The 22,074-nt window shown below is 35.8% G+C and overlaps 1 protein-coding gene across 2 annotated transcripts in view; it reads right to left on the bottom strand.

Moving 5' to 3' along the window:
- Positions 1-641: 641 nt before the first annotated feature.
- TFAP2B (transcription factor AP-2 beta) overlaps positions 642-22,074 on the bottom strand; it is a 47,242-nt gene continuing 25,809 nt past the window's right edge. For both annotated transcript variants that reach the window (XM_077291683.1, XM_077291684.1), the window contains exons 4-7: positions 16,024-16,243; positions 15,636-15,754; positions 10,497-10,638; positions 642-3,251 (exon numbers count right to left, since the gene is read on the bottom strand). In XM_077291683.1, the coding sequence (XP_077147798.1) occupies positions 2,951-3,251; positions 10,497-10,638; positions 15,636-15,754; positions 16,024-16,243 (782 nt within the window). In that variant the 3' untranslated portion in view covers positions 642-2,950. The remainder of the gene's footprint in view (positions 3,252-10,496; positions 10,639-15,635; positions 15,755-16,023; positions 16,244-22,074) is intronic.

Raw genomic sequence — 22,074 nt, 5'->3', positions numbered from 1 at the left:
GATGGTCGGTCAATTCTGCCAAAAGTTTGACATGTTTAGATAATAACTGGATAGACAATTCTACAAATATGGTTTAGCTGCCATTTGATGGTCGGTCAGTTCCACCAAAAGTTTGACATGTTTAGATAATAACTGGATAGACAATTCTACAAATATGGTTTAGCTGCCATTTGATGGTTGGTCAGTTCTACCAAAATTTTGACATGCTTAGATAATAACTGGATAGGCAATTCTACAAATATGGTTTAGCTGCCATTTGATGGTCGGTCAGTTCCACCAAAATTTTGACATGCTTAGTTAATAACTGGATAGACAATTCTACAAATATGGTTTAGCTGCCATTTGATGGTTGGTCAGTTCTGCCAAAATTTTGACATGTTTAGATAATAACTGCATAGACAATTCTACAAATATTGTTTAGCTGCCATTTGATGGTTGGTCAGTTCTGCCAAAATTTTGACATGCATAGAAAATAACTGGATAGGCAATTCTACAAATATGGATTAGCTGCCATCTTAAAAAATAATTTTACAAAAACCGAAATCTTTTTTTTAAGAGTCAAAAATGAATGGGTAAAATTCTAACAAAATCCTGGTGTACATTTCATTCTGCAACGAATGAACAAAATCAGAAGCTTAAAATACAACAAAAACACAACAATGTTTTATTAATGGAAATCAGATCATCACTGGACAATTATCAGTTTATCTATTCATTGCTATAATGGTTTGTTTAGAGAACAAAAAATAAAAATGTCAGAGACTACTTAATTTCAAGCGTTTCCACCCATTCACAGAGGTACAGACTCACATATAAATAAGTACTTACTCGCCATATATACAAATTCCTGTTAAATTAAGCATAAATAAATATATACAAACTTAACATTATCTCCCCTCCGGTTTTGTAGGTTTGCTTCGTTTTTACTTTTGTAATTTATAAACATTTCAGAACAAATTTAATTGTTTTGTTGTTTTTTTTTTACTAAAAAATATGATTTTGTCTGAAATGAACTTGAGAAAAAAATATTAATTTGAAATTAAAAATGAAATGAAATTAAAACTTATTTAAAAAAATGAAATGTACTGTTTCGGGATAATTTATAAAATGTTATTTTCCTTTCTCTGAAAAAAAAAGAAAAAAAATCTCTCCTTTAATTTTTGCCACATTTTACTTGGAAAATTTGGATATTTTTAAGTGATGAAATTAAAAAATAAAATGTAATTTTACTAAATCAAAACTAATTTTTAACACCGTAATGAAAGATTGATTGAAATAAAAGAGCAGATAATATCAATATAATTTTATGAGGTTGACATGAAAATACACGGCACAGCCTTCTGAATAAAATGACAAGATACAATGATAACAAATGGAAGAAAAAGAAAAAAAATCTTTACAGCATCACAGAATATAAAATCAAATACAAATATATTTTACAAGAAAAAAACATTATTATTCTAATCGGGCAGTGAATAGTTTTAATGGAATCACCTCTGCTATGAATTTCAATTTTCTTATTATTAAATTACTTTAATTTTCTTTAAGACAATATTGCCACTAGTGTTATATTTTATATGTTTGTATGGTGCTTTGTTAAGGGGGTTTACATGTATTTGCAATTATTTTTAGAAATAATTTTCATTTTTTTATATATTTATTGCAATTTTGTTACACCTGTATCTGTATCAAATCTGGTAAAAAAAAAGTCTCAAAAAATGTAAAACACCAATGCAAATCACTGAAGAATGACGAATACTATTTCAGATGATTATCGGCCTATACATTGTAAGACTTTGTGTCCAAGCTGGCCTTACGAGGTTGGGTTTTTTGTGCGTAATGGACTGATAGAAAAGTTGGAAAACCTAAAAGTTGGAAAGACCAATTTTCTAGGCTAACGACATAGTATCAATTTTCTTAACTCATTGGGAATCTCCGCTGCCCAACCGGGCGTTTTTCAGGTCAAATACCACAGATTGTAAAACCACTTATGGCATAATTAAGATATCTAACTACTGGGCAAACTATTATGTGATTGTACATAGCTTCTGATTTGCACCGATTGCCCTATCAATGAGAAGACATTATTTCCTTCTTTAAAAAAAATAAAAAATTGTATATTTTTTATATTATGATATTTTTCAATATCAGTTCTTTTTCAGATTTATGGAGAATTTGGGAGAAGAAAAAAGGTTGACTTCCGACATTGGTGGAATCGTCAAAATGTTGGATTTTTCTTATTTTTTTAAACATATTGGGTTGAAATGCCTTTTGGAAATCAACATTTAAAGTCAAAACATTAATCATGAGTGGTCAATCATAGGAAATTACCAGTACGGGGAATGATGGATGGCGAGGGATCGGTCATATAATCAACCGTGGGTTGTATAAAACACATATTCTACAGCAAAGTGAAGACTTTAAAGGATCAGGAGACAGGCAACTCCTGGGTATATGACTGTTGAGTGGAAGGGGATGACTGTCCAAGTAGGGAACTTCATGGCATTGTCATGTCCCAATGAGACAGAAAATTTCCATAACTGTGATCCCACGAAATCTGCAGCTTCCCAAAATTCCTTCCAACTTTCAAAGACATCTCCCAATGGTTCTGAAGGAAGCAGCAATGGGGCTTGCAGGTCAGATATAAAGGAGATAAGTAAAAAGATTGCATTCCATAAAATCTCCAGTAAAACGGTCACTTGTCCACTTCTTAAGGGCGTTGGGGAGTTCTAGAAAGTGTCCTTAAAAATGGAGATAAATACAAAGTTGTTGGCAAACGGTGAGCCTGTGTTTTCTGTTTGTGCGCTGGATATTCGTCTATAGGGCTCGATTTGATATATTTATATATAGAATTTGTAATTTTCCAAAGCCAGTCCAGTAACTTTTTTTTTTTTCGTTTTACTTTTTTTAAAGCTAAAATGAAAGATGTTAAATAAATGATGTCCCATTTTCATTTTCGGTGTTTTTCTTCCTTGTCACCGTTTTTACTAACAGGTCCCTCTCCGGATGTGTGCCTGTTAGAGTTGTTATTGTTTAAAAACATCTTGTCCATGCCCTTCAGGGCCTCGGTTAGGTAGTTTTGGAGAGCCGTGAGAGCTGCGCAGATGGCTGGTGCGCCAAAACCATGGGTGATGAGACTAAAGTGAGTCAAGCAGCTCTGGATTCCAGGTTCCAAGATAGGAGATGGCCGGCTGTTGCCTATGGGCGTCCTGTCTTGGGCCAGCAGGTCTGTGAATTCTTTACAAAGTTGCCTGTGAAAAATGACAAAACACAAGACATAAGTTTCAGAAAGGGACTAATTTATTAAGTATGGCAAGAACAATCCAATACCAATGCAGGATGTATTATCGAGGCAACATGTTTTGCTCCTATAGGAGCCATCATGTATGGATTCTAGTTGAGTTTACCCACCACAATTCCACGAGGGGCACAGAACTTTTCTCTAAACATGCTTTACAATATTTGAACTCATCGGATGGAAGAAACTACTTGAAGGCCAAGAAGTTTGGTTTCAAAGGCTTGGCAAATGAAAGGGTAAAAGTGTCAAACCTGTTAGTCTAAAGTTCGCATACATATTAGATAAAGTTGGATAAACTCTCAAATTTTGGCCGAACTTTCCAATCATCTAATATGTACGTGGGTCTCTATTTTTTCTCTAACTAGATAAGCCTTACTCTGCTCTTCTCGTTAAGAGCACATGGATTCTTACCACACCTGAGCATCCATCTATATAGGGGATTGAGATGAGATCATCGTTGGCTAAACAAATGTCCATTCCGACAGCTATCTACCGGTCTATGCCATGCCACAGTAACAATATCAAAAAGTTTGTTTCTCTTGTAAACGATGGTTAAGGTATTTTTGCTTTGCCCCAACTTGTCATTCACAATATATTCGGGCATGGGATGACCACTATCACCATCTCAAAAACTTTTGCATCATATTGCTACATAAGCATGCAACAAGTCAAACAAAGTTAAATTAATGTGACATGATACAAAAGCAAAAGAGATGGAAAAAATCTAGAAAAAAATAAACAGCAAAAAAGTAAAATATTGCAAAATCTACTATATAATTGTCTAAGGGTCACTTCCGTCTTTCTTTCTGTCTGTCCTTCTGTCTGTCACGGATATTCATTGGTCACGGCCTCTGTCTGTCATGGAATCCAAGTCGCTGATTGGTCGTGGCAAAACGCCCACGACCATTACCACGACCAATCAGCGACGCGCACAGTCCGGAAGAAAATGGCCGCTCCTTACTCCGGTCACCGCTCACACAGGGTTAATGCCGGCGGTAACGGACCGCATTATGCCGCAGGTAATGCACTCCGTTACCGCTGCTATTAACCCTGTGTGACAAGTTTTTAATATTGACGCAGCCTATGCAGCGTCAATAGTAAAAACATCTAGTGTTAAAAATAATTTAAAAAAATTAAAAATGATTATATACTCACCTACGCCACCTTTCCCGCACCTCGCGAAGCAAGCGGCAGGTTCCGGTGGCAAGGATGGTCTGGCAGAAGGACCTGCCATGATGTCACGGTCATGTGACCGCGACGTCATCACAAGTCCTGCGCGCCTGCGCAACAAGGACCTGCGGTGACGTCACGGTCACGTGACCGCGACATGGTCACGTGACCGCGACGTCATCACACCCTGGGACCGGAAACCGGAAGCTGCCGCCTGCACCCCACACAGGCGACAGAGCTACAACGCGCCTGCGGAAGGTGAGTATATGTTTATTTTTTATTTTTTTTACCTGTGTCATACGTAGCTGCGCAATATACTACATGGGCTGTGCAATATACTACGTGGCTCTGTTCTGTATACTACGTCACTGGGCAATATACTACGTGGCTGGGCAATATACTATGTGGCTCTGTGCTGTATACTACGTCACTGGGCAATATACTACGTCACTGGGCAATATACTACGTGGCTGGGCAATATACTACATGGCTGGGCAATATACTACGTGGCTGGGCAATATACTATGTGGCTCTGTGCTGTATACTACGTCACTGGGCAATATACTACGTCACTGGGCAATATACTACGTGGCTGGGCAATATACTACATGGCTGGGCAATATACTACATGGACATACATATTCTAGAATCCCCGATGCATTAGAATCGGGCCACCATCTAGTATAATATAAATATAAAAAATATATAAAATAATATAAAATATGTAAATATAACAAATAGCAAAAAACTAAACATAATATACAAATATACAAAAATAGCAACAACAAAATAACATAAAATATAATATGCAAATACAAATAACAAAAAATAAAATATAATATATATATATTAAAATATCAAAAATATGAAATAATATAAAATATAATATACAAATAATAATAAAAAATAATATAAAATATAATGTACTATCCTAAATAATAACAAAAACTAAAATAATATAAAATATTTTATATACAGTATATGGTATGTTAATAGCAGAAAAAAAGATACAAAATATACTTTAATTTATATTAAAAAAATCTAATCAATACCAAAATATAAAATAATATCAAACATAATATGTAAGTATAAAAAATATATAAATATAAAAAATAGCAAATTGCCATTTAGTCAAAATAAATAAATATAAAAATATAAAATGATAAACATAATATGTAAGTATAAAAAAAATACAAATATATATATAATATATAAATATTAAAAAAATAGCAAATTGCCATTTAGTCAAAACTTTAAAAAAAATCTACATTTCTTTCATTCGGCAGCATACTAGGCTCATAACTTTACTGCAAACATTTACTTCTGTAGTAAATCACCCTTGAATAATCTCAATTCCATGCTAAATGATTATATCTAAGTGTTATCTAATTACCCCATAGGGTTAAAGGTATTATGGGATAATTGTGGCTTTTCCTGACCTGTCAATCACAATCCCAAAATGTGAAAGGAAAGTTTGAATTTAGAAAGTAAATGGCAAGAAGTCGGGAATTACACATCTTCAAAGGGATCTGAAAGTAATTAAAGGTCTGGGCAAGCGATATCTCTTGACCTCGGAGAAGGAGGCAATGAAATTCAAATTATGTTAAGCAAAACATATGTGGGAAGCTGCCTCCATGGTTTTCTTTCTATTAATTCAATGCATCTAGATCAATTTGGCAAAAACTTCCTCTTCCTCACGCTTTCAAGAGAAGGGAACCTGGCATGACCATGTCGGTAATTTTGACCTGAGGCTACATTAACACAGATGGACCCAAATATCCAAAGCCATGAAATGTTAAGTACCCAAAATACACGGCCACCATAGGCCTCTATTTCTGCTTGTACATTCTGTGATCTGGTAACCAACCAATGGTGTTCAGAGCAGAGATCAAAGATCAAGATGGACCTCCAAGATGGCACTGGGTTGTTCCCATGAGGAACCATTCACACCCTTTCTATGACCCTTTGGTTGATTCCAAACTTTGTGGAGTCCTTGATAGGTTCTACTAAATTGTATGGGATTATATAGGCATAAGCCCCAACTCTCTAAGGGCCACATAGGCCTCTATTTCTGCTCATATATTCTGTGATCTAGTAACCAACCAATGGTGTTCACAGCAGAGATCAAAGATCAAGATGGACCTCCAAGATGGCACTGGGTTGTTCCCATGAGGAACCATTCACACCCTTTCTATGACCCTTTGGTTGATTCCAAACCTTGTGGAGTCCGTGATAGGTTCTAGTAAATTGTATGGGATTATATAGGCATAAGCCTCAACTCTCTATGGGCCACATAGGCCTCTATTTCTGCTCATATATTCTGTGATCTAGTAACCAAACAATGGTGTTCACAGCAGAGATCAAAGATCAAGATGGACCTCCAAGATGGCACTGGGTTGTTCCAATGAGGAACCATTCACACCCTTTCTATGACCCTTTGGTTGATTCCAAGCCTTGTGGAGTATTTGACAGGTTCTACTAAATTGTGTGGGATTATATAGGCATAAGCCCCAACTCTCTAAGGGCCACATAGGCCTCTATTTATGCGCATATATTCTGTGATCTGGTAACCAACCAATGGTGTTCACAGCAGAGATCAAAGATCAAGATGGACCTCCAAGATGGCACTGGGTTGTTCCCATGAGGAACCATTCACACCCTTTCTATGACCCTTTGGTTGATTCCAAGCCTTGTGGAGTATTTGACAGGTTCTACTAAATTGTGTGGGATTATATAGGCATAAGCCCCAACTCTCTAAGGGCCACATAGGCCTCTATTTCTGCTCATATATTCCGTGATCTGGTAACCAACCAATGGTGTTCACAGCAGAGATCAAAGATCAAGATGGACCTCCAAGATGGCACTGGGTTTTTCCCCCGAAGAACGATTTACACCCTTTCTATGACCCTTGGGCTGATTCCAAATCTTGTGGAGTCCTTCATAGATTCCAGTAAATTGTATGGGATCACATAGGCATAAGTCCCAACTCTCTAAGGGCCACATAGTAGGTACATGGGTCTGTCTTAATGGCATGCACAGCCTTGTAAATAACTGATTTTCTCCAACTCAATTGATATGATGAATGAAAATAAATAATAAAAATAAAAAATCATGGTTTTGTGCGGCTGAGTGAATGACTGATGCCATTTTTTTACTTTTTCAGGAATGAATGAATGGTCGTGTTTGTGTATTCGATGAGAAAAGATTCTGAATTATTACATTATTTTCACCTTTTCTCTCTTATATAACGTAAAACACGACCATTCATTCATTCATTCCCTAAAAAGTAGTAAAATGGCATCATTCATTTAGCCGCACAGAACTATGATTTTTATTTGTAACTTCATTCATAGCAGCTATTCATTCAGTCAATCATATACTAGATGATGCCAATCTAAGGTCAATGTCCCTGTATACTGTAAGATAACATTATACTGAGCCTCATTCATTCATATATTCATTCATATATATGAAATCATTCATTCATATGTACCAGTCCTTGCTTTTATATACTGTAGGAAAACAGAAGACTGATGTTCATTCATTCATCCTATCATTTATTTATATACGGTAAGCTGCCAGTCTGAGATCCATTGTAGGGAACACCAAAACTGATGTTCATTCATTCAATCATTCACTAATTGCTTAAATATTTTACTTATTCAATTATTCTCCAACTGGGTGACTTCAGTCTAATATCTCCACTGTAATTTACTGATGTTCATTCATTTATTTATTCATTAATTTATTTGTATTCATAATGATACCAGTCTAAAATGTTCTATGTCATATACTTTAGGGTAACATAAGACTAATGTTCATTCATTCATTCATTCATTCATTCAATATTTCATTTGTTAAATCAATTATTCAGGGTGAATCCAGTCTAAGATCTGTGATATCATTTACTGTAGGAAAATATAAGACTGATGATCATTCATTCATTCATTTAATCATTCAAACATAAACTTCTCTAAGTTCCATTCTGTCATATAATGTAAGGTAACAAAATATGTTCATTCATACATTCATTCATATACAAGATAATACCATTCTAAAATCTGTGCCTTTGTATTCTGCAGTAAAACACAAGACTCATGTTCATTCATTCATTCATTCATTCATTAATGCATTAATCCACATATTGATACCAGTCTAACATCCATGCTGTCATATACCCCTTCCAACTCTAACATTCTATTATTCTACTGTGGGGCAACAAAATATTTATGTTCATTCATTAATTCATTCATCTATTCATTCAATCATTCCATCATTCATCTGGCACAACATGATACCAGTCTAAAATCCATCCAGTTGTTTACTGTATGAAAACACAAGACTGGTGTTCATCCATCCACTCATGACAATCATTGCAGGTTAATACTGTGGAGGGGTCGTTCATTCAATTGCTGCAGAATGCTACCAAAGCGATAATTCACCTATTCATTCATTATTCATATAGTCTATTCTGCAAGATGGCAGCTGTCTGATGCTAAACTAACTCAGTGTCCTTGTATATATAGAAGAATGGCACCGGCATCATGGTTATTCTAATTTGTATTATATGATGACTACTAATTAATTAATTCATTCATTCATTCCTCAATGACACAAGTCTGATATCAAATTCTAATTCCTGCCCAAAATAATTCCAAATATCGTGTTTGAGCCTCTAGTCGCCATGTTGTCACCACCTCTACGAATCCTGGAGGGTCTACAGGTGTATCGTGCACATCAGACCTAACGACGCCCAAGTAGATAAATCAACCGGTGAGAGACATAATGAAGACGCCATGAAAATCTAATAAGCACAAGCTCTAACAATAAACCTTTACTTTCCAATACTTAATGAAATTCTCTATGAAATCATCCAGTTCCCAATAAAGGAGAACTTTCCTGATGATATTAGATCCAACAAATATAGCCATGGACAAAACTATTGACCAAAGTGTAAGTCCTCGGTGAGACCGGCAGTAGACTGGATGGATACTTCCACATGTTTCTATCAGCTGTTAAAATGTATCATAAGGTCTATCGTGCCGTGTATGTACCCAAAAATTGGTCTGTTCTAGGCTACTTTATCTTCTTCTGGAGCATCTCAGCCTACATTTTGAACAATTGGGTGGGTTGATCATAAAATTAGAGACCTTGATCCCAAAACCATAAGTTTGCAGTTACTGAGACCCCAATATAAAATAATACATTTACAGGACTGGAACCCCGATACCAAAGATACAGTGCTGCAATTTTGAGACCCCTCATCTCAAATGTTGGGCTCCGGGACAAGGATTCTGACTACAAAACAAAAGTTTTGAGGTTGAAGTATGAGGACCCTGAGCTCAAAACAAAGTATAGAATATAAGAAAACGTATCCCCAAAATGTGGAGCATCACTAAGAAGAACCTGATCCTGAAACAAGTGGGCTGCAGATCTTGATCTCAACATTTTGGAGCGACAATAGTTACATCTTGATCACAAAATTATAAAGCCACAGTATGACACCATCAACCCCAAACCAGTGGGTTACAGTAGTGAGATCCTGATCCCAAAATTTTGGAGCCACAGAACTGAGACTCTGATCCAAAAACAGTTTGATTGTCCCAATCTGGTGCCCCAATCGTGCAACCATGGAGCTGCAGGACTGAAACGTTAACCCTAAATGATAGGACTGTAGCAGACACTTTTCCTACAACAGTGGTGCTGTGACCTTGATCCAAAAATACAAGTCTGCAGAAGAAAGAACCTGATCCCAAAAATAATAGGCAGCATTACTGAGACCTGATCTCAAAACAGAACCAAAAGCTCCAGTACTGTATCTAGTCCCTAAAATAGTAGGGGAGCAGGACTGAGACCCCCAGGAAGAAACCACAGGATCAACAAAATGGATATTTGCAAAGTAATAGTAGACAGTGAGGAAGCAGAACATGGAGGGGGGTAGCTAGAACTAGGAGGAATTTGGAGAGACCTCAGAGCAGGGACAGACAGATGTTCAGGTCCCTGTCGTAGCACAGAACTTGGCACTTACTTTGTAGCCAGCAGCATATTCTTTCTGGAGTGCAGATCAGTAGGGTCCGTGTGCTGTCTATTCAAGTATTCCGACACCGCCTTGGCTGGAAATTCTGTTTCACAAATGTAGCCAAAATCCCGAGCAAGATGGACAGCTTCACCTGCGGGGAACATATAATTGTGTGGTCAGAGGTGGCACGTCCACTTGTAGGACCGGTGTATGGACTGTAGAACACAACACCCTCTAACTACAGTGGATAGGTTGTATAGATGAAGTAGGACCGAAATACAACGTTGTGGTCAAGTTATCTTATTTGGATACAGTCATGACATATCAATAATTTTACAATAAAGTTCTTTTAGTTTGACACATGAGATCCATCGTCTCCGGCACAGATCACAATACAATGAAGCAATTCACAAATCCAGAGGCAGAACCATGCGAGTTCTCTATGGCCGTCCGGTATTCATACCCTTTGGCGTGTCACCATGGGTGTAAGAACCGGTCTCATAGTTTGCTATGGGGTCGCCCACGTCACCGTGCACTTCAGCTGTGGTGTCGGACCCTTCAAGGAAGCGCATTAAAAATAAAAGCTGCACCTTGAGTTTTTCGATCCAGCAGAATAAGCTGGTGTCAAATATGGATGATAAATAACATGTCTCCATCAGTTCAGGCACAAAAATACTGATCCTGAGAAGACTCAGACCTCGTTACCACCTGTTTGGCCATTTGACTATTTTTTTTCCCTCCAGCACGACAGCGAAACACCAGAAAGAAACTCATGAGAGAACGGATCCCATAGGTTATTTACATTCAACCGGCACATCATAGGTTTCCATACAAATAAAGACATACGTAGCTATGAGATAGATAGATAGATAGATAGATAGATAGATAGATAGATAGATAGATAGATAGATAGATAGATAGATAATAGATTCGTCATAAAACAAAAGTTCATCTCATATTTTGTTATATATCCTTTGTTGGCAATGACAGAGGTGAAACGTTTTCTGTAAGTCTTCACAACGTTGGCACTGTTGGTGGTATGTTGGCCCAACTCCCTCCAAAGGTTTTCTATAGGGTTGAGATCTGGAGACTGGCTAGGGCACTCTAGGACCTTCATATGCTTCTTACAAAGCCAGTCCTTCATTGCCCTGGTGGTGTGCTTGGGATCATTATCATGCTGAAAGCCCATCCACGTTTCATCTTCAGTGCCCGTGCTGATGAAAGGTTTGCACTCAAAATCTCACGATACATGGCCCCATTTTTTCATGTACACGGATCAGTCGTCCTGGTTCCATTATAGAGACACAGCCCAAAAGCATGATGTTGCCACCCCCATGCTTCACAGTAGGTATGGTGTTCTTTGGATACAACTCAGCATTCTGTCTTCTCCAAACATGACACGTTTTGTTTCTACCAAACAGTTCTACTTTGGTTTCATCAGACCATATGACATTTTCCCAATACTCTCCTGGATAATCCAAATGCTCTCTAGCAAACCCAGATGGGCCCGGACATGTACTGGCTTAAGCAGGGGGACACGTCTGCAGGATCTGAGTCCCTGGCAGCGTAGTGTGTTACTGACGGAAGCCTTTGTTACGGTGGTCCCAGCTCTATTCAGGTGATTTCATCACACCAAGCTGTTGCCTATTGCTGATTCAGTCTTCCCACCCTGGTGCACGGCTACAATTTTGTTTCTGGTGTCCTTCGACAGCTCCTCACCATAGTGGAGTTTGGAGTGTGACTGTTTGAGGTTGTGGACAGGTGTCTTTTATACTGATAACAAGTTCAAACAGGAGCCATTACTACAGGTAATGAGTGGAGGACAGAGGAGCCTCTTAAAGAAGAAGTTACAGGTCTGTGAGAGCCAGAAATCTTGCATGTTTTTAGATGACCAAATACTTATTTTCCACCATAATTTGCAATATAAATCTTGCCAAATCAGACGAGGTGATTTTCTGGATTTGTTTTTTCATTTTGACTCTCATAGTTGTGCTCTACCTATGATGTCAATTACAGGCCTCTGTCAACTTTATAAGTGGGAGAACTTGCACAATTGGGGGCTGACTAAATACTTTTTCCCCACTGTAGATAGATAATAGATAGATAGATAGATAGATAGATAGATAGATAGATAGATAGATAAATAGATAGATGATAGATAGATAGATAGATAGATGATAGATAGATAGATAGATAAATAGATAGATAATAGATAGATAGATAGATAGATAGATAGATAGATAGATGATAGATAGATAATATAGATAAATAGATAGATAGATAGATGATAGATAGATAATATAGATAAATAGATAGTTAGATAGATAGATAGATAGATAGATAGATAGATAGATAGATAGATAGATAGATAGATAGATAGATAATATAGATAAATAGATAGATAGATAGATAGATAGATAGATAGATAGATAGATAGATAGATAGATAGATGATAGATAGATAGATAATATAGATAAATAGATAGATAGATAGATGATAGATAGATAATATAGATAAATAGATAGTTAGATAGATAGATAGATAGATAGATAGATAGATAGATAGATGATAGATAGATAGATAGATAGATAGATAGATAGATAGATAGATAGATAGATAAGATAGATAGATAGATAGATAGATAGATAGATAGATAGATAGATAGATAGATGATAGATAGTATGTTCCTTAAGATATTTACAAACATAGGTTAATGAAGTTATGAATTATTTTAGATTAATATACATATAAAAATAAGGTACTTGGTGCACAAGTTAGCCAATTCATGAGAGCCCACCAGCCACGGCAAGGCGTACCTTTCTATCATGGGACCCTAGACCTAATATTTATAAAATATAACTCTCTGGAGCCAGAAGCTGACAAATGTAAAGCACAGGTAGGAGCCATCACTAATTTAGAACAATCCTTAGACCAATGGGAGGAGATCAGATATGGAGCAGTCACTGCCTGCAATAGTATGCTACACAACAGGAGCGGACACAGACAAGGGAGGCCCCTGAGCAAGAACAGTATCGGGGCCCTTTGCAGTCCAATAAATCATCATAATGCACACTTCCATCTGCTTTAAAGTTAGAAATTGGCCCCATTACCTCTTGGGACTCTGCAACAAAAACAAAGACTAACTCTGAACAAAATGTGAGAACTGCACAAATGGTGTAACTTTGCATTCTGTCCTGGTCAGGCTTAAATAAACTGATATTATTATTATTATTATTATTATTATTATTATTATTATTATTATTGGACTGAAAAATGCAGAACTTCTCCTTAGAAGAATTGATACTATATTACTAGTAATTAAAGGAATAATGCTAAAAAACATAATTATAGCAATATTGATGACAATAAAAAATAATAGACGCAAGTCTTAATAGTAAAAATAATAATATAAAAAAATATAATATTAATAATAGTAAATATATTAAAAGCAATCAAAATAAAAATAAAAAAACAGGAAAAAACTATATTAGTATATTGTAATAATTGTAATACATGTAATAGTAGTGGTAATTGTAAAAATAGTAAAAAAAAAAAAAGCATAACAGCGATGGTAATTATTATATTAATCTTCATCTAGAATATTATTATAATACTAATTTTAGTATTATTAAGGCCTAACACCGCTCATTTTCTCTTTCTGCTCTCAGGTTTCTCGCCTGCAGGCTGCAACTTTTCCTCAAGCACAAAGAACGTGATTGTCACCTCCTAGAAATAAAAGTAAAGGCAGCGATGGGCCCCAGAAGTCAGCTCTGACCAGAGGCGAGAGGAAAAACCTCAAGAATAAAACTTATACAACCTAAGGAAATTGGAGAGAGCGCAGAACACAACCACAAGAACTCTCCAGATTGTCCCAAGGAACTCTGAGCAAGATGATTAGAGGTAAAATGGGGGGTAATAAACAGCAAAAGTGGTGGATAGATAGATAGATAGATAGATAGATAGATAGATAGATAGATAGATAGATAGATAGATGATAGATAGATAGATAATAGATAGATGATATATAGATAATAGATAGATAGATAGATAGATAGATAGATAGATAGATAGATAGATAGATAGATAATAGATAGATGATAGATAGATAGATAGATAGATAGATAGATAGATAGATAGATAGATAGATACATAGATAGATAGATAATAGATAGATGATAGATAGATAGATAGATAGATAGATAGATAGATAGATAGATAGATACATAGATACATAGATAATAGATAGATAGATAGATAGATAGATAGATGATAGATAGATAGATAGATAGATGATAGATAGATACATAGATAGATAGATAATAGATAGATAGATAGATAGATAGATAGATGATGGATAGATAGATAGATAGATAGATAGATAGATAGATAGATAGATAGATGATAGATAATAGATAGATGATAGATAATAGATAGACAGAGATAGATAGATAGATAGATAGATAGATAGATAGATGATAGATAGATAGATGATAGATAGATAGATGATAGATAATAGATAGATAGATAGATAGATAGATAGATAGATAGATAGATAATAGATAGATTGATAATAGATAGATAGATTGATAATAGATAGATAGATTGATAATAGATAGATAGATTGATAATAGATAGATAGATTGATAATAGATAGATAGATTGATAATAGATAGATAGATGATAGATAGATAGATAGATAATAGATAGATAGATAGATAGATAGATAGATAGATAGATAGATAGATAGATAGAAGAACAAGTGGCACAGCACAATACCAATAAGCGGGGCTCAGGCCCCATCCAGCTGTAGAGAAGATGAAGGCCGCCATTCCTCCATAGATTGTTAGTGACCCACATGGCGGGGGACATTTGTGCTCGCACGGAGCCCTTCTCCAGCAGTGAGTGTATATATATATATATATATAATACCGTACACACATTCTGGTTCCTGTGACCATCCCTGTGTCTCCCCCATCACACCCGGGGGCAGCCTGGAGCCCTCATGGTGTCGGGCGGGGGTCTCACACACTAATGCTGACTATGGATTGCTGCCGCTGATTATTGCTCCTCTCTGGAGATGACTGGTTGCAGCGCTCTGTGTCGCTGCCGTCGCTCGTTATGTCCCTGTGACGTCAGACTGTTGCTCACCTTCCACCAGTGACGTCAGCAGGGTGACGTTTGCAGCCTTGCGTCTTCCTGCCGGCAAATTCAACCCGATTTTTTCCAGTCTTTCCCTCAAGGATCTTCCACCATTTTTTGACTTTGCCCTGAGGACAGATAACACAGATGTTGTTGTTGTGAAGATTTTTTTAGGTCACAGAAGACGAGATGAGCCGCACATTTACTAATATCAAAGAGCTACAAAGAACTACAAGTCCCAGCGTGACAACAGCGAGAATGGCAAGCTGCGACTTATAGTTCCACCGCAGCTGAAACTGTTTCTGTAAGGTGCGTGTTACAGTATGTACAGGACATGCGCAGTCAGTGAGCGCTGAATCTGTCGCCCAGGAGCCGCGATGCGACCTTTCCCGCTCACCTCCTCAGCACCCCCCCCAGCAGGGAGGCGTTCAGACACTCGGGGGGCGACAGGCGTCTCTGCACTTCTCCCACCGTCACCTTGTACTTGGACGTGGAGCTGAGTAAGGACAGGCGGCCGGGGACCGAGCAGAAGACCTCGCCGGCGTTCACCGACATCCCGCCCAGGAAGCCGTCCTTACTCATCATCAGCGAGGTCACCGACTTCGGGGGCACCGGCACTGTGGGGACAGAAAGCGGAGGGTCCATCATCCACCGGACAACTACAGGCAGAATTATTATCATAGATAGATAGATAGATAGAGAGAGAGAGAGAGAGATAGATAGATAGATAGATAGATAGATAGATAGATAGATAGATAATAGATAGAGAGATAGATAGATAGATAGATAGATGATAGATAATAGATAGATAGATAGATAATAGATAGATAGATAGATAGAGAGAGAGAGAGAGAGAGAGAGAGAGAGATAGATAGATAGATAATATATAGAGATAGATAGATAGGTAGATAGATAGATAGATAGATAGATAGATAGATAGATAGATAGATAGATAGATAGATAGATAGATAATAAATAGATAGATAGATAGATAGATAATAGATAGATAGAGAGATAGATAGATAGTAGATGGATAATAGATAGATAGATGATAGATAGATAATAGATAAATAGATAGATAATAGATAGATGATAGATAGATAGATAGATAGATAGATAGATAGATAGATAGATAGATAGATAATAGATATATATTAAATAGATAGATAGATAGATAGATAGATAATAGATAGCTAGAGAGATAGATAGATAGTAGATAGATAATAGATAGATAGATGATAGATAGATAATAGATAAATAGATAGATAATAGATACATGATAGATAGATAGATAGATAGATGATAGATAGATAATAGATAAATAATAGATAATAGATAGATAATAGATGATAGATAGATAGATAGATAGATAGATAGATAATAGATAGATAGATAGATAATAGATAAATAGATAATAGATAGATAGATAATAGATAGATAATAGATAGATAGATAGATAGATAGATAGATAGATAGATAATAGATAAATAGATAGATAGATAGATAATAGATATATAATAGATAGATAGATAGATAATAGATAAATAGATAGATAATAGATAGATGATAGATAGATAATAGATAGATGATAGATAGATAATAGATAGATAGATGACAGATAGATAATAGATAAATAATAGATAATAGATAGATAATAGATAAATAATAGATAGATAGATAATACATGACAATGCTTTTTAGTAAATACAATTAAATCATTTTCAAAATACATAAACAATGTGAATCACGAGCGCTAATAGCCGCCTGTGCAGTGAGCAGAAGCCGCGGCCGGTGCTCGGTGTGTACAGGGTCACACATGCGGTAGTGGTGATTGGTGCCGTCCGCTCGGTTTGTCAGTAATTATGAGCCCGGTGTTCTCAGCTCTGGGAGGAAATAGTGAGGACCTGGAGCACCACAATACCCAGCAGGGGCAGATCCCGTGTGTACCGGCTCCGCACACATTAACCCCTTCCTGACACGCTGAGGCCTGGGAGGTGAGGGCCCGGGGGGACAGCACCGGGGGGACAGCACCGGGGGGACCCCGACACACAGACATTATGGAGGAGCAGAGAGGAGCCTTCTAGGATTCCTGTCACTGACATCTGTGCGAGGAAATCCCGGCTCCTGACAACCAATCTACATTTACTGACCAAAGCTCGCACAGCACTTTGTTATTTTCTTATTCAGAAGAATTACATGAAATCAAATATCCACAACCACCAGAGGGAAAGAGATAAACTCCAGCTAAACATTAGAGGGTAACTATACCACACTAAGTGCCTGTAACTAGAGCAGAGCTGTAATAAAAAAGGCATCGAAGTAATAGTTCCGTACTAATAAAAAGAGGATAAACAATGAAAAATATAATAATAATAATAATAATAATAATAATAATAATAATAATATCCAAAGCATAAGTAGTATATAAACCAAATAAATAATATAAAATTAACAAAATAATAAAATAAATTATAGTCCTGATACAAAGTATCTATATATATATATATATATATATATATATATATATATATATATATATATATATATACATATATATATATATATATATTTGTATTAATAATATATAATAATATAATAATTACTATATAGTTAATAATAACAATTATTTAGTATATAGATATTATTGTTATTATTGTCATTATTATTTCATATTATTATTATTATTATTATTATTATTATTATTATTATTATTATTATTATTATTATATATGTATAGCACCATTAATTCCATGGTGCTGTACATGAGAAGGGGTTACATACAGGGTAATAAATATCATCTACAGTAAACAAATTAACAATGACAGACTGGTCCATATATGTTATTTATTAGTAAATAATAACACTAGAATCAATCATTAACACAATCTTATATTATTATAACTATAAAAATATAATACATTATTGTTATTATTATTATTATTATTATTATTATTATTATTAATAATAATTTTACTATATTTCATATTGCCATGCATGAGTTATTTATTAGTAAATAATAAAACGAGAAAATAATGGTCAATACAAGATTATATTATTATATACTTATAAATATTGATAAGCAACACAACTAAATAATACAAAATATGATTATTATTATTATTATTATTATTGCTCTACATTACCATGCATGTGTTAATTATTTTTACTATATATTAAAATGAAAAAATAATTATTAGCACAAAATTATATTATCATTTCCGATTATGTTGATGATAATAATTACTATTATTATTATTTTACTAGTAACAGAAATGATTATACTTATTAGTAGTAGTATTTTACTACTAATAATAATGTTTATGTTACTAATAATAATACATAATAATAATAATGATAATAATAATAATAATAATAATAATAATAATAATAATAATAATAATAATTGTAATGATTATTTTTCCATCTTCTCACGTATGTGTTCCTCCTGCATCCCCATTATTATGTATGATGGACAGTCTGGCAGCCATTGTGCTGTATGATGTGGCCTCTGCAGTCCAGTGCTTTCTCCTTGGAATGTGTTAATGTTAATGTGGGGAGTGTTTCTGATTAGTGTCTGTATTGATTGCCCCTCCACATGGTATTAGCCCCCCTCTGCCAATCCGTATTAGTGGCTGTTAGGTGCCCCTTCCATTACCCCCGGTATCTGCCTCCTGACGGGGGCTCTATGGTCCGGGGGCCCCTGGCTCGGGGCATTAATGGCTCCTCCGGGGAGCCGCACATGAGGCGCCATTTGTCAGGCTGCGCCTCTCCGCTCTCTTTACTGTCTCTTCTGGGAACAACTCATTTCCCCCTTAACTAAATGACATCAGTGAAGCTGAGAAGCTGCGGTATAAGGAGGGGGGAGGAAAAGGCGCAGACACAGGAGCCGCTCTGCGGAGGTGCGACACCCACCTATATAGGGGTTTGTTTCTTCTGTAGGTGGAACAAAAAGTCGCAAGATGCTATTACACCTAACCCCATACATTGGTAAAGGAAGCGTCATTTTACCTATAAGCTATGACAAGAACCACAAGTCTCAGCATTCTATGGCAGAAGCTCTCTGCCGATGTGAGACATTTACTGCATACCGACAAGTACTTCTTACAAGAGAGGTGGAACATTGAGCAGGAGGCCAGTATGAAGACAGATGCCAAGAGGCAGGACAGGTGCGACATTTACAAGTGAGACCCCTCATCTAGGATCTAGGAGGGACCACCCAGCCGACAAATGCAGACTGTGCATAGAGTGGAACTACAAGTCTCAGCGTGTCCCTGACTAGCTAAATCCTGGCACCTGGAAAGCATTGGGAGACATTTCCTTAGCATGGCACAGTGAGACCCCCACCCCCTACTTTATACCCCCCAGTACCAGAGTCATCCCCCTTTTTGAGAAATATTCTTATGTCATTGCCCATTATGTGGGACTCACAGCAGTGAATAGTGAGGATGATGAGGGTGAGGGTTTCCCTAATGGTGGAGTTCTGTGCTCTAGTATGCGAAAATGTCGCAGCATTGCCCAGATTCACAGTCAATAAGTCGCACTCATTCCTCGTTAACCCTGCATGGGACTGTCTGCTGGAATAAGTGTCGCACTGTAGAGCTGCATCCAATCGATTGTCGCATCCTATAAAGGGGGGTTCTGAAAGTTTTGGGAGGAGGAGGAGGAGAAAGCAGGAGGGATATTGCGACATATTTTATAGCAGCAGCAAAAAAAAATCGAAAACTTGACCTGGAGCTGATGTGTGATGGGCAGGACACAGGGCTCCGAGGAACCAGCCTGGGACAGCAGAGTCACACTGGGGGTTGTGGTGCTGCACTGTACTACTACTACTAATTATTTTTATTATTATTATTATTATTATTATTATTATTATTATTATTATATTTCTAAATTATTATTGTATTTTATTACTAAAACTATTATTATATTATATTATTATTTTATTATTACTAAAATTATTATTATTATATTTATAGTAGTAGTATTTGTAGCATTATCTTTAATATTATCATCATTATTATTATTATTATTTAGTTCAAAACTGATCGAACCATTGATGCATCGATTTCTGTGAGTTAGTGTCTATTTTTCAATTGTTGATTGTATCTGCTCCTATTTCCAGAACCAATAAAATCTCCCCTACAAAAAACTATATAACAATAATAATAATTATTATTATTATTGTATTTTTTTATTATTTGTTCGCTTTCTAATTTATTACTTTATATGTTGTCTGATAAAAAAATATATATTTTTGTTGATCAGTCACAAACTGATTTATTTATTTATTCATTCATTTTGCTTTGTCTCTAAATTTATGTCCACAGAGGTTTTTTTTTTATTAAAGGTGGTTTTTGGAGCAGAACCTGAGCAGAAATTAAGAGGAACCTCTTCAAATATTCCTCGAAATCTGAAAACTCATGAAAAACTTGGAGCTGACGCTCAGTTTCTTTTCCGAAAATTCTGCAAAAAAAAAAAAACAAAAACAAAAAAAGAGTCGGTGTGCACAATACTGTGACCTCAATGATTGGAAAATGAAGGGTAAAAAAAATAAGCTAAAACTGGCACCTATTGTTTTCCAGGGGAATCATTATTATTGTCCCCTTTATTTTTATTTTATTTTATTTTTATTTATTTTTTTACCAAAGGTGCAGCTATCTAGCAAGGGGTTTATTTCTGTAATCTTTTAATATGGATGTGATGACTTTTTTGCTACTAAAATAATTTATATATATATATATATATATATATATATATATATATATATATATATATATATATATATATATATATATATATATATACACACACATATAAAGTAACTGTCCTTCCTGCCATTATGATTATTGGTGTGAATGCTATTCTGTGTGGTTGCAGTCTACACATCCAGCAGGGTTTGGTCTAATAACGCTGCGTCTTTATCTGACACCGCATAGAAGTCCATGCGATTTTGCAGTGTTTTTTCTTTCTTTATTGTTTTATGCATATCATGTATTTTTTTCTGTTTGATTCTCTTGGATAGCAGACATGTAGGCTTCTCTATGGATCCTCTTCACACAGTGCGGCAGTAGGGCGCAGTTCACACTAGTGTTTGATTTCTTTTTCTGAGCTTAACATAAACCTGAGTCCTGAAGATTGGAAAAAAACTAATAAAACAGGTGTGTAATAAAGGGAAATAAAAGCACTATTCTAAAAAATGTTAAGGTTTTATACATTTTTTTGCCAAAGTTTAACTACATACAAAAAAAAATAAGCGTTTCCTTTACATCGTTCCTCCCTTCTGGAGCGTTTCCTAGATGTCCTGGATGGGCAGTGTGAACACGTCCCTACTTCATATATTCCACCAGTAACAACTCCTGACTATAAATCGCACAAAAAAAGAGAGCTGCACAAAAAAACGTAAAAGAGGCCAATAAAAAACCCCGGGGACCCTCCTGTAGCCTCTTCT

Source organism: Ranitomeya variabilis, chromosome 2 (genome assembly GCF_051348905.1).
Source record: "Ranitomeya variabilis isolate aRanVar5 chromosome 2, aRanVar5.hap1, whole genome shotgun sequence".
NCBI lineage: Eukaryota > Metazoa > Chordata > Amphibia > Anura > Dendrobatidae > Ranitomeya > Ranitomeya variabilis.
This window is presented reverse-complemented; position numbering and strand designations above follow the sequence as displayed.